The sequence below is a fragment of the Carassius auratus genome, unplaced genomic scaffold, assembly GCF_003368295.1.
Source record: "Carassius auratus strain Wakin unplaced genomic scaffold, ASM336829v1 scaf_tig00021839, whole genome shotgun sequence".
NCBI lineage: Eukaryota > Metazoa > Chordata > Actinopteri > Cypriniformes > Cyprinidae > Carassius > Carassius auratus.
This window is the reverse complement of record NW_020525139.1, coordinates 24,456-39,816: the sequence shown is the minus strand read 5'-3', so window position 1 is coordinate 39,816 and position 15,361 is coordinate 24,456. Positions and strand designations below refer to the sequence as shown.

General features: G+C 35.2%; 1 protein-coding gene across 1 annotated transcript; it reads right to left on the bottom strand.

Moving 5' to 3' along the window:
• Nucleotides 1-93: 93 nt before the first annotated feature.
• Nucleotides 94-13,709, bottom strand: LOC113077162 (ephrin-A4-like; the record flags this gene model as incomplete). The annotated part of the gene is made up of 4 exons (XM_026249615.1): nt 94-1,818; nt 2,485-2,511; nt 9,030-9,098; nt 13,382-13,709. Coding segments are annotated over 4 exons (531 nt in total), but the record flags the coding sequence as incomplete, so codon positions are not given.
• Between the last annotated feature and the right edge of the window lie 1,652 nt (nt 13,710-15,361).

Below are 15,361 nucleotides of genomic sequence, written 5' to 3'. Positions count from 1 at the left end.
GAGTCCTGACTGGCTTTCAAGTAACACATACTGTACATGAAACAGGAATTTATACTGTAAAAAAAAAACAAAAAAAAAAAAAAACATGGAATGTACAGGTTAAAACACATTAGGTTTTATTTTTGTTGCTCATTTTGCCGTGGAAAAATGGCTAAGATAAAGTTCTTCACAGAAGATCCTGATCACTTCACAAAAATGTGAAACATTCAAATTACAAAGATACAAAGATAATGACATTCCTACACACTATATAAAAATCTGTAAACTGTTCTGTTTTGGCAGACATGATTTGCATCTGAAAATATGAAATTAACAGAAAACCATCAGAAACTAGAGAAACAAAAACAAAACATTTATCAGAAAATGTATTAACATTCTAAAACTCAAAAAGTGGACAAAATGACTTAACTATTATTAGAACTGAATTTTAAAAAAAATAATTTTTTTTTTTATTTCAAACATTAAAAACAAACAAAAATACTTAAATTATTTAAATAAAAACATTTCCGGCTTCTCTTATATGATGATAATATGTATAATTCATTGTTCAAATTAAAAGTACAGTAAATAAAACATCTTGATAAAAACAACGGTTAAAAAAGGATATTAAACAACACTAAGGAAATATAGTTTTCTCTATAATCAATGCATTATTTCAGACTAACTGGAAAAAAAACCTGATTGCTCATGCTTATTCTTTTTGCATATTCCCTTATTAAGGTAGACAAAATGAACACTTTCATTACATATAATTCACATACCCACAAACAATCATGTGTGGAAACAACCAATGTTGTATGAACCTGATTAAGTGCCTTATTAAACTGCTTGCTTTACAGAGAGTTAAGAAACACGCAGACCAATCAGAGGAGTCCATACTGGGAAGTGACTGATCATACATTTCCCACAAGTGACAAACAGGAAGTAGTTTCTTCTCTTCCTGTGTGGTCCATGGAGGCCGTCACTCAGTCACGCAAATTCCAAATTACAAATAAATTCGAAAGAAATTCAAGACACCAAAATTCCAGGATATTCCACGTAATTCCAGAGTTCTGCCAGGTTGCGTGAAGTCAATACAGCAACAAAGAAAAATTTAATGTTGTGGTCTGGCTTTGGTTTCAATGCATGTTTGTATGTGTGTGTGTGTGTGTGTGTATGTATGTATATATATATATATATATTCTTCAAAGAGAGAAAAAAAAATTATGTACACTAAGTATTTTCCCCCCAAGCTGTTGATGACTGGATATGGCAGTGCTCACACATTGGAATGGTCACTTCTGATCTGTCCCTGGTCTTTCACTCAGTGGTACAAACAGCAGGAGCGGGAGCTTCATCCTCCTCGTCTTTGGCTCAGTTTGTTGTACAGTAGGACAGAGGGGGGGAGCAGGGGCTTGTAAAGGAATGTCTGACTCTCAAGGACAGAAGGATTAAAAGAAAATGAACAGTAAGATAAGCTCTTTGAAGGTAGATTAGTGTCGCTCTGTTACAGAGTGAACTTTCAGCAGAACAGACAGGAGTAAAGAGCCACTGAGAGTGGACAGAGAGAGAGAGACAACCAGAAAGTGGAAATTGAGGGATGGGAGATTAATAGTGTGACAAAAATGACAGAGAAAAGGAGTATGAGAAAGAGAGTCTGTGTGTGTGTGTGTAATCCACAGAAGTAGAGCAAGAATTTACTGTAATGCAACTGGTTATGGAGCACTTGTATTTAGGTTTTAAAAAGAAATATTAGAGAAAATAAGACAATAAGAGGAAGATGAGGAGGAGAGAAAGTCACTGGACGGACAGCACTGCTGGGTGATGGTCTCTCTGTGTCTATAATAATCATAAAAAGGTAACACAGACAAACAAATAAATATGATGTAAAAATACAAATGCAAAACAAACAAACACACTTGCACACATATATTTGGGAAGCACACTATATTAGCATCTGAGATTTTGTAAATCAATCCGTATTGGCACATATTGGAAATGTAATGGTTTTTACCCATTTTAACATTTACATTCATCTAGCATCTTGATGGCTCCCGAAATCTAAAAATGCAGTTTCATATGCATAAAATATAGACTTTATACTGTTTATAGTGGTCATAAAAAATTAAATCAATGATAAAAAATAATTTTGCATTAGGTATATGCAAAATCTAATTCCAATTATATTGTTTCATATTGTTCCTGGTGTGGCAAGGGCACACACAAAACCTGATATGAAAAAAAATATAAATAAATTAATATGTTAAAAAATATGATCAACAATAATATAAAAGTGTTTGTATTAAGTAGTGTAACCATTTCAATTATTTTAAGTAATGTAAATGACTACATTTGGTCACTTTCATTAATTTCTAACGAATGTTTTTATAATTATATATATATTATAATAATTAGCTTTATTAATAATAAAAAAAAGTTTTGTAGGTACATCTTATTATAAACCAAGGGACTTTACAAGTAAAGTGTATGCCAATAAACACTAACCTTCTCGTCTTGATGATCCAGCTGTTGCTATAACATATATAGAGAGGGAGGGAGAAAGAGAAAGAGAAAGAGACATGTGAGACTCAAGTGATTTCTATTTTTATTTATTTTTTTGTAGAACAACAAACTTCGAACATCATTCTTGAAAACAAATGAGGCAAAAAATTCACATAGAGACACATTTACCATTACTCAGGCAGAAACATAGTGAAAAATTACCAACGGCTGCGCAACCCCAAAATACGTCCTCAATGCAAATTCTCTTAAAGGTCGCACACGGAAAGATAGCAGAAAAAAAAAATGAAGGTGGAAGGAGATGAAAGATTCTGCAAGAAACAAAAAAGGTGGAATGGAAAGATGAACAAAAGAGAGGAGTGCAGAAAGGAAAGATTTAGATGGGGAAAAGGAGCAAGAGATACAAGACTGAACAGAGAAGGGCCACAAAAGCAACAAAGATAGAGTGATGGAGCGAAACACAGGAGAAGACAGAAGAGAAAAGACGAGATGAGGAAGTGTGAGAAAAGCAGAGGGAGAACGAACAGGGAAGAGAACCTGAAAGAAGGTCAGACGGCAAAAGGAAAGAGACGAGAGTGGGAAAGAGGGAGGGAGTTTGTGTCTGTGTGTCACTCTCTCAACGGGGGGTCAGACTGAGAAACATAATGGAGAAAAGATGAATGGAGAGAGAGAGAGAGAAAGAGCGAGAGACATACAGAGATATCGCAGATGTGGAGGAAAGTGGAGCATAGCAGACTCAACAAGAGCAGAAAAATGTTGAGGAAAACTACAGAGCGAGTTAAAAGTGGAAGACAAGTGTAAAAACAAACATAAAGATAAACTTAAAAAAAATGAACATGAAAAACTGTTAAATTCACACGTGTGAAGTGGTATTCTATGACTGTGCCCTTTTTAGATTTTCAATTTTGGAATCAACTTCTTGCCTTCACGGGTATGTTTGTATAAAATGGACAAATAACAATAGTTATAGATAGAAGGGTTTAAATTAATTTCATGTACTTTCTCAGTTAATCTGGTCACACAAACTGCACGCATAATAATTATGAAATATTTGGAAAAATGGTTTACGAGGTTTTAAATGAAGCATAGCATGTCCCACCGCAGGACATGTCAGTTTTCCAAAAGCATTTCACGTCAACTAATTGGCTGCTCGTTAAGCAAAATCAAGTTAACACACATTAGTTCAAGTTAGTTTAACCCATCATTAACACTTGACTAAACAGAGAGATAAAATACCTTCTTCTGATGAGGACACTGCCTTTCGTCAATGTTTACAGCCAAGAAAAATAAGAAAAAATGTGTGCAAATAAAACAATAGAACATGACTAAGAATGAGCAACAAAACTATAGAAATGTTTAAAATTTAATTATAGTCAATTAAATGTAAAAAAAAAACAATGCATAGGCTAAATGTAATGCATTTATAATGAACCACTAATCAAACACGGTTTGACTTTATCATATAGCTATGGATCATGTAACATTCTGCTACTTTTTGTCCAATTTTATCTTTCTACAAATCCTAACTTTGGAACACGAGTTTTAATTTTAATCAAATTTTTAATTCATTTTAATGCTAATTTACATGACAAGGGCATGGAATTATATAATAGGACTAATCTAAAATCTGTATTTTAACCAAAAATATCATAAATAAATAAGAAGAAAATCATTATTAAGACAATTAAAACAAATTTAAATAAAATACATTCTGCAAAACACAAAAACAGTGTGAATTAAATTAATTTGTTTACATTTGACAACACACAAAAAAGTTAAAATAAAAATGAAATGTTAATCAGTCATTAAATTAAAACGAAGATGAATAAGAATTGATATTATTATTTCTATTTTCTGATCTTCTATAATTACCATTCAAATATACCAAGTATCCAAATTTTTTCACGTTGTTTTGAACAGAAAAGGCACCTTAAACTGAAATGAAAAAAAAAAACGAGAAGATCATTAGTCTTGAAGAAAAATATATTATTTCAACAAAGGTTTAAACCTATTTTTCTCTCTTACTAAAGTTAAATGAAATGTTTGCTTCAACAAAATGGCAGTTTTTGTTTTCAAGCACAAAATGGCTGCAGTTGCGCTTTCCTTAAAACATGGCTGCCATGGTAAGATGCAGAGAACGCCCGGGAAGAGGATACGAGAGATTTAAAGAAGAAAAGAGGGCTTCCCTACTTCTGCGTTTACTGCAATTTTACCCTTTACTTTGTTATTACAAAATGAAATAATTCGACTCGCATGACGAAAACGTAACTTTAATTTTCCCATTTATATTTGCGGAAAAATCGGTCACTTCAAGGAAAAACTACACTTGTGTAAAGGCACCGAATTAGTGTTTTTTATCATTTTTTTCCGCTTTGGAAAAAACGCTCTGGTTAATGACAAATCTAACAAGGCGAGAGAGGTGAAAAAAAGGGGGAGGACGAGGCATCCACTGAGGTGGGCAGCGCAAAACGAACAGAGTTTCAGGTTTTTGAAACAATTAAAAAGATGAGAAACGGCCAGAAACTGGAAAAAGGAAATGGTGCGCTCACAGCAGGACCGAGCGAGTTAAAAAGAGTCGAAAAGACAGGGATCAATTAGAGAGAAAGTAGAACTGACTGAAATGGTTTTTCACAGCAGGGGAGAGAAGGACCGAGTAAGACGCTGAGGGGAAAAAAACAACAGCAGAATTAATGTTTTGACAAGTTTCCCCCGAGAAAGTGCAGGGAGCGGAGCAAAGTGAATGGGATGAAAGACGAGGGGCACCCAGGAGCTGTTTTCCACGAGGCGCCACTCAATCAAGACCGAATATTGGCAAGTTTTTGGATTTAATTGCACTTTTACAATTTGAGCGAGGTGTCTTGCTACCAAAATCCAGGTATAAACGTTATAAAGCTTTTCTTACGAGCATTGGTGCATTTTGCGATATATGCACACACACGAGTGCGACACATTGGCAGCTTTTGGGGATCCTTCAAGCATGAAACCGTTGCTGTCAGGGGGAACAATTTCACTGTTACACTCCATGAACAGCAGAATCCGTCATGGTCTATAATGAGCGCTACATTCAGTCAGACTTTTAATAATTCACATACAGCTCAATACGTTTCAAATGAATATAAAGGCTAATTTCACAGCGTTAACCGACCTTCCAACCAACTTGTGACCTGATTCCCTCTGGTATTACTGATCTATTTGCATGTTCTGTTTCCCATGAGCCTAGTCATTAAGGCTCAAATGACCTAGCGAAATGAGATTGACTTAATTAAACTTTAAATACAGCTTGCTGCTGGTGCCGCGTGACTGAGATTTAGCTCCGGTTGCGGCTGTAACGTTGTTTCCATGGCTCTGGTTCTGAGGCAAACACTGACAGGACTCGAAGTCGAACACGGACTGTCAGATAAAAGACCATCCGCAGGAAGGAACTGAAGTCGGTTTGTGGCGCTACCAGGAGGAACAAACATCAGCTGTGCTAAACATGCCCTGGCGCAAAGTCCCGTCACACACCTCTCTATTCATTCGTCTTTACATGCAAGTGATCAGAGGAAAACCGCACAGGGAAAATGCTGTAAAGGTGTGCAAGAAGGTATGAGGAAAATACAAAGGGGCTAAAAGCCAAATGTGGTGGAGAATGCAGAGATATTTGAAAGCAAAGGTGGATAATAAGTGCAGATCTTAATTTTAAATGCTCTTTTTAGGCTTGTAGAAAACAATACATTTTAGTTGATGTCAGGAGGGTTGAAGCATGGTTAAAACCAATAAATATTACAATTTAATGCCAAATAAATACACACCAAATTGCTGAATTTAAACGAACATTACAATTTTCATGGATGATAAACGTTAAATGAGTGAATAAAAAAGAAGCCAATAATAATAATTGTATGTATAAAAGTGAATACATGAAGACAGTTTGAATTCTGCTAAAGAAAAAAATTACAGTTTGAAAAGAAATTATTGCATTTTTTTAATTATTGCATTAAAAAAAAGACTAAAACGTAAATATAATTTAAAAAATAAGTTGTATTTTTTATTATGATATTATATAAAATGATATTTTATTGTCTTATATACACCGCTAATTCCTTCTGTACAATATTTACTCAAAATCAATACAGAAATACTAAAAATGTGCATTACACATTGACAAAGCTGACACGAGAATTAATGAATACTTACGTTAATCGGCCAACCAAGCACATTTGTCAACCAAAATGCTTAGAAATGGTCAAATATATATAAATATATATATGAATGAATATAAATAGATGTGTCTATAACTATTCAAGAACATGATGCAAGGGCTAGACAGAATGAAACATGAGATGAAATCCAGAAATGGACAGAGTTCGTAAAGAGACTCGGAGAAAGTGTAGTGGATAAGACTCTGATTAGTTTTGCTCTGGTAACGACAGATCATAAAAATGAGGGAGGGAAGGAAAAGACTAAAAGAAAGTGTGGGGGAGATTAGTGCCACTCCAGGAATGACTAAACACTAGGAGGAGAAAGAAAGAGAAAAGGAGGGAGGGAGAAGCAGGGATGCTACAGTTTAGTCTGGATTAGTTTCGGTCAGAGAACAGAAAAAGAGGGGGAAAGATAGGGAGAAAGGGAAAGAGAGGGATAAAAGAGATGGACCATCTGAAGCGAGAGCATGAGAAGGGGAAAATGTGCAAAGACGAGGAAGAAAAGTTGTCATTCCACGCATTCATTAAAGCATCTACCACGGATAAAGTAAATGTTAATTCAAATGAATGAAGAAAAACTCCATCTTTCTCTATCAAAGATTTGCTCCAAACACAAACACATCCACCTCAGATCATTCTCAGCTACAGATGTTTCACATACAAACATTTCAAATCAATCGCAGAAACATTTTCTGCTCCAACCACAAACTAGAAACTAGATATTTCTCACTGAAGGTTACGCAACACTCAGAAAGAAGCAAAACATCTTAAAGGCTTCAAGAATTTGATTTCACAACAGAGCGTTTCTGTTTGATTTACTTGATGTGGAACAAACGCAATGGTTATCCACTTTTCAAACTACGAAAAAGTCACTGAGATATTTAAATACAGTGCTATTGATCTCAAGTCAAACTAGCCAAATGTCCAATATTTTCAGAGCTGATTTACTACAAATGGTGGCAAGAAAAGTTGGAGAGCTGTGAGAGGCCAGAAGGCAGGTTTGGGGCCATGACAGGACTTGGATATTGGGTTAGACAGCTTCTGAGGCAGTGTGTGTGTGTATGTGCATGTGTGTGAGGCAGGAGGTGGAATTGGGTCGGACGGCTTACGGACGGGACTGCCATTCCCACTCTTACTGGGCGGCATTCCCTGCTGATCCCGCATCAGCCAAGCCGAGCGGAAGGTCAACATAACTGCAGGGGTCTGAGAGCCAGCCTCTCTCCACGCACAGGGCACGCACACACACACACATACACGCACACGCACACACAGACACACACACACACGCACAGACAGACACACACACACACAAGCTTTCAAACATCATGCTATAACAAAAATTTTTATTTGCCAAATATAATTTAAAAAATAAATTCAAATATCAATTGACAACAGTTTACAATAAATGTGATTTTGTTGCTGTACCATATATATATGTATATATATATATATATATATACACACACACACACACACACACACACACATTTAAAGTCACTTGACTATACAGATTATTTTTTCTATATTGTTTATCTACAAAAAATAAAATTTTGAAACAAATGTATTATATTATAATTATGTTTATTGTAATTCAAATTACTACAACTACTACTACTACTACTACTAATTATTATTATTACTTAATATAAAAATATTTATAAATAAAATCATGTTTTATATACAAAGATTATTTGTATACAAATTACATTGTTATATTATCTAAAAAAAACATACAATACAGATTCTAATTTCAAAACAAATTAATGTTTATTATAATATAATGTGTTATAACATTATAATTATTATTCAACAGACAGGTTGACTGATTTTCTTGGTAAATTATCTACAGAAATAAATACAAACTAATTCCAATTTTAACAAATGTATTATTTTATTTTTGTTTATTTTAAAAATTATGCATATTATGCATGCATGCATATCTATAAAATTTGAAAATTAATGTGTTGTTTTCCATGTACAACAACATCAGGTGACTGTTCAGCCCAAGACAGGTATGAGACTTTCTTTTCTATTTGCTGCTTTAACCTCCATTTAAACCATTGTGTTGCAGAAAAAAAAGAGAAGGAGGCAAAATAGAATGATGAGCCAGAAAAAGAATGCATTAGCAGAAGAGGGGGAATGGAAAGATGAGGACATATCTGCAGAAGGTAGGCAGAGAGGAGGTTGCGTGCAGAGAGAAGGGTTGTGTCTGATGGCGTGAGAGGGTGTGTGTGTGTGGTGGTGGTGGGGTGGGGGGTGTGACATGATTTTTTTCCCCAAGAAAAAAAAAGGTCAACCAAAAAAAAAAATAAAAAAAAAATTGGAGGATGAAGAAATGACTGTACTTACTCGGTGGACAACACACAGTGACTCGTAGTTTCATACATGGGAGGGGGGGTCCGTCATCTGTAGACAGGGCTGGAAGGAAAGAAAGACAAAGAGAGAGAGTAAAATAGCAGACTGATGTCTTTGACACTGGGACAGAGGAATCTACATTTGTTGCCACCAAATCGATGCTTTAGACTGCTTGCACAAAAACACAAAAACACACATAACCCAGGGCCATAAAAAGACTTCTTGACTCTGATGGAATGGCTAATCCATTAGCACACGCAGGAGCTGTAACGACCGACTGTGAGCCGTTCCACAAATGATGGACACTCGGATGCAGTCAGACGGGCTCCACGCAGACATTCACACCTCATAAGCGTACATGATTACACCGTTACAACATTATTTACACACCTGGAGGTCATATTTACTTTCAGCTCATCTCGAAGTGTGATCCCAGCGTGACGGCATATATTCATTTTGAAGAAAATTCCACAACAGAGTTGCATCAGAATGCTCAAGCACAGTCTAACATTTCCTCAGTGGGGAAAAAAAGAATTAAACGTGCCCGGATTATGAAACATTGCGGATGTTGATGATAATGGGTGTATATTTTACATTACACTACATTTCTGCTTTGTTCTTTACTGCAAATGAAAGGTTCTCGGGGCGCTTAGGCCCTTTAGGAAGAGAACATATAATGATCTTCATTTACAGCTGCACTGGAACTGCAGCTTGTCAAGCTGCTCATTTCAAGTTGTTCGACTGCAGTCAAAAGCAGCTTTTTGAAAAAGTGGTTCAACACAGGAACTGAAGGCCTCAAAGTTTAGTTTTAAAGTTAAGCTGAACCTGTCAGTTTTAGTCATAACACAATTTTGACAAAATGTGTAGCTACTGCATTTCATCTAAATTCAAGATTATTTATTTAATATTCATTTAATATTTTATTTGTCAAACAGCTGTATTTATCTGACACAAATATTCAGAAACCTAATTAGGGAGACAGCATTACAGCATTTGAACAAATCATTTTACACTAAATATCACCAATAACTCCACAAAAATGCTATATTTCAGTCACCATAATTTGTATAAATCGAAAACAAATAATGAAAAGCCCTATTTAACTAAATACTATATTAAAATTACTATTTTAATAGGCTACTGATTAGTTTTTTGAGTGCACACCATTTTAATGTATTTTGCAAAATAAGAAAGTATTAATTTCTACGTTAAAAAAGAAAAAGAAAAAGAAAAAGAAAAATCCTCACTGCACCTTTAACGTGATGACTTCTGCTAGAGCCTGCTGATGTTTTTTTTTAGCATTCTGCATTAACATCAAGGGTAATTCTGACGTTACAGTTGTAGATACAGATAGAATTAATGTATATGTACACATACGTACACACACACACAAACACACACACACACACACACACACACCCACTGCAACACAGCATGTGCTCGGTAATGCCGTGTGTTTCTGCATATGCATACCTCATTAGCATCAGACCATGTTATGAACACTGTAAAACTATAATGAATCTCTTCCCAGAATCTGAGCAGCAGGTCTGGAGGTTCAGGCTTGAGTGGGTCTGCCGTTTTAAAGAGCGTCTCCGACTCAATGTTTAATCATAACCATAAATTTATAACAGCCATTTCAGTAACACACACCACAGCAGCAGCCATTTTCGTCTAGTAGAGAAGCTTTTAACCGAACGTCTAACAACCGCAGATACATCCATTTAGTATGCGCAGTAATTCCACATTGAGGATAATGAGAACGGCTGACTACAGCGAAGGTCTGTGTGTGTGTGTGTGTTTTGGTTTTCTGAAACCCAAAATGCATTCGACCATATCTTTTGGGTTTGTGTTCAAGGCATTTGAGTGATTCTGGATTTCAAACCAAAAGTCTGAGACCACTCATAAAACTGCCTCTATTTTTATTTATTTTTTAATGCATTTTTTTTCTTCAAAAATTATATTAGCAGCATAGAAATTTTAAGTGGGACGTTTAATTGAAAAAATGAACAATTGAAAATTGACGTTTAATTGAAAAATTGTCTTTGTATTTGGTATGGGGGTCAACGACAAAGTGCCCATGATAAACGCAAGAAAAAAAAACATTTTACAAATCTAGTTTAAAACACATGTGCCATGATTTTAAGCAGTGTACTCAGTACACAGTGTTCTGTGTTTATGTTTGTTTCAGATGGTTTGAAATTCTTAAAAAAAAAAAAAATTCAAGAAAAGTTTAAATTAATTGCTCTCAAACATGTCTGGTTTAATCAAGTAAAAAGTTGCACTCCTTACACTGTATTATTTATAACTGAATTTAATCTTTTTAAAAGAAGTATCATGAATTGAAAATTCATAAATATCATTACATTTCTGGGAATGCACCACATGACATCTCATTGTTTTAAACCAACAACAACAAAAAAAAAGTCATAAGCTTTAATGATTTTTTTTTTTTTTTTTGCAATGTTGTTTGCACAATAACTTTAATGTTGCATGTTACAAAAAATATGAATAAGCAGTTTCGCAGTTTAATATGTATTTGTATTAATTGTAATAATTTTATATTTTTAATAATTATAAAAATTATGATAATTTTTAAGAAATAAAAAAATAGATAATTTAGTACAAAGTAAAACACACTCATTATAGAAATGTGCGCAATGTTTAAATTTGATGTATATTTATCTTTTTTTTTAAGCATGTTGGTTGCACCATGACTAATTTGGCAGGCACATTTTTTACATATTAATAAGCGGTTTTGCTGTTTAATATTTATTTGTATTAACTGTTATTTTTTAAAACAATAATAATATTTATAATAATAATTATTATTATTATATTAATAAGAAATATTAATACTTTTTTATTTTAAAATCTGAATGCAAAGATTAAGACAAAGAAACAAACATGCTCATAGAAGTGTATTCAGTCAATGAATTAACTTAACATAAATTTTAAGTGTATCTTTTAACAACAATAAAAAATGGCATCGTGTCATTGGCCCATGTCTCTCTGTTGATTACATTAGTTACAGTGAAGCTGAAAACTCGATCCATGTTGTTAATCTAAAAGGAAACGATCCAATGGGAGACTCACTTACAGGTACTTCCTGTATTAAAGTCCAGTTTTTGTCTTGAAAGCACATCTCTACATCTCCACATCTCTTTAGTAGTTATCTCTTCTGTTTCATCCTGGAATGCTCTTGCTTGTACCAACACACACAGACAAACTACAACTTGAATTTAGATCGGACACACTGATCCCTTGTTTTCAGCTACAGGATTGAGCTTAAACAATTAAAAAGACAGACACATTGTTACACTTTCTTTGAAGTGAACAATAGACACACACACACACACACACACACACACACACACAAGCAGGGTAGGGTAGGGTTCGTGAAGTTTGACACAATGGCTCTTTGCTGTGTATACACTCTCATGCTGGAACAATGCTCTATTGTCCAGGTCAGCACTGCTGTAATTTATGTAAAGATATGTTCCCCCCTTTCTGTCTCTTCCTCTTTTTCCCACCCTCTTTCTGGCCTTTTTTTGTCCCACTCTTTCTTTTAAGGAGACACTTTCCTCTTCTTCTACTTTCTCCCATCCTTCATCCAGTAAGACCCCTGTGTCAGTGGTTTTCTTCATCTACTTAGGGTTCCTACAGTATACTGATTCTCTTTCTATTCTCGGCTCCATCATGCTATTCCACTCTTTCAGATCAGGCACATTGATAGAATATGGTAAACTTCCAAAGTTCTAAAAAGCAACAGTAAAAAATGGCTAAATAACAATAAACCACTGATCTAGCATTAAAAGCGGTTCGTTTTAAACAAACTAAATGTTTAATATTTAATACTTCAGGCTTTTTTTTTCCCCCCAACATAAATATTAATAAGAAAACAGTGTTCTTTTCTAACCCAGAAGGGGAGAAGAAATAAAAGAAGGGAACTGAAAAGCTTTGGCCCGAAATCAAATCTATAAAAACAGGAAAACTGTCATGTAATTTTATGGCCACAGACCATCTTTCCTTCCTTTTTGGAGCCAAAAGAGGACAAGGGTAGAGCCAAAAGCAAAAAAAAGGAGCATTTTCACTTATACGTTAATGAATATTCATATAAATCCTAAAAATAATTATTAGATACACATGCAGATAAACACAAAAGTGGGGACTGGGCTCCTGCTAACCAGGGTAGTCAATTTTTTTTAAAAAAAGTTGCTGTTAAAACATTATTTACTACAATTTATCTTAATTTAAGTTGTATTTAGTATAAATGCATCCATTTCAAGGTTAAGCCGTCACCCTGATTGACGTTTTTGTGTATGTTCTCCAAACTGCAGCTCACTTACAGCTATAGTAGTAATGGTGTCCGGGCAGGAATTCAAAGCCCAGGGAGAAGGGCGTGAAGCGCTGGATCTTTTCAGAGAACCTGACAGGACCGTAGGGAGCGTACGGCTGGTTACACTCCCATCTCTTAATGGCCTCTTTAGTCTCCACGCAGCCCCTGAACTGGGCCTCAGACACCAGGTAGAGAGCCAGAGTCTCCACAGGACCGCTGGACGGGGGGTCGGCGGGATAGTGTGGACACAGTATATCCAGATAATCACTCAGATTGACCTGGACAGAGTAATCATCTCCTGTTAACCTGAGAGCAAGAGAGAGAGAAAGAGTGGTATATTAGAGGGTGTATTTCTATCATGAGAGAAATTCATTGCCACAGTCATTAAAAATGGCATTTTTCCAAAGTCCACAGAACAGATTTCAGATGCGTCAGCAAGATCCGCACTGAATCACACTTGCTTGGCCGCTCCGTGGAATATTTAGTGATCAGTCACTGCTGCGGAAACAAATGCTTTAACGCGTCAGAAAATGAGTTATACCAGATGATACAGACAGAGGGATGCAGCCAAATCTTGTAATTGTAAAGATGGGCAAGCTAAATTAAGCAAGTTTTCGTGTTACTGGAGTGATAGTTCACAATAACACTGAAAGGAAAGAGAACCCCTGAGGAATTCAGAAAGGTCAAGAGATTCACACAGCAGCAGATACGGACCATGGCTCTTAATAAAAGCTTCATGCTAATTAGTGAGGGTTTCCTTCCTTCGCTTGCCACACGCCCAAAGTCAAAAGTCAAGTCGCACTAATAGGGGAAGAATTAGCATAGAATGGCCCTTAGTGGCTTGGTAAATAAATTCACGCTTCCATTTGTTTACACACTGTTGATTTTAAGAGGAGGAAGTGTGTACAAGACACCATCAATGAAATGAAAGCAAGAAAGAGAGACACAAAGAAATAAAAGAAAAGAAAAAGAAATCATAAAGGATTAAAAATGAAAGATGGAAAGAGAAAACCGAGAGAGATAAAAGGAAATTAGACAAAAAGAAAGAAAAACCAAAAAATATATAACAGACCGAAAGAATGAATGAAAATGAACAAAAAAATTATGAACAAAATAAAAGATGAACAAACATAATGAGAGAAATATGGAAAAAAGACAGGTAGAACCAAGAACGAATGAATTAAAGAAAAATAGAGAGAGAGAAAAATATTAAGAAAGAAAAAAGAAAAGGAAAAGTAGGAACAAAAAAAGGTGAACAGAATGACAGAAAAATAAAGAAAAGTCAAAAAGATAGCAAGACAGACAAATGAAAGTATGAATGCAGGAAATTAAGAAAGGAGGAACAAAAAGAAAGCAAGAAAAACTAAAAATAGAAAGAATGACAATGAACAAAAGAATGAATAAACAATAAGGATGAACAAAAATAATAAAAACATTTTGGAGAAAGACAGGCAGAAGCGATGACAGAAGCAAAGAACAAAAGAAGAGTAGGGAGAGAGAAAAATATAAAGAAAGAGAAAGAAAGAAAAAAGACAGAAAAGAAAGTGAAAAAGATAGCAAGACCGAAAGATGCAAAGAAAGTATGAATGACAGAAGAAAATAATGACAGAAATTTAAGAAAGGAAGGAAGGAATCCAAACAGAAAAGAAGAAAAAAAGAATGTAAAAAAGAAAAAGTTTGCAGTTCACAGTACTTAAGAAGTGCAGCTCAACTACAGACCGTGGAAGAGAGGTGAGGACGGAGAGAGAGAAGGGTTAGAGAGCGGAGAGACAGACACATGGAGGGAGGTAAAGAAAGGGTTCTGCTTTAATTAGTGGCCCTAGAGAGAGTTTGGTGGGAGACAGCAAGAAGACAAGATGGGTTTTAATTGTCTTTCTTGACTGCGAACGTGTGTGTGCCTGAGAAGGAACGCGAGCGAGGGATGAGAGGAGGCCACGGAGGAGAAGAAGTACAGGATGTGAGAGCGAGGTGGCCGGGCCAGGTCTGTCAC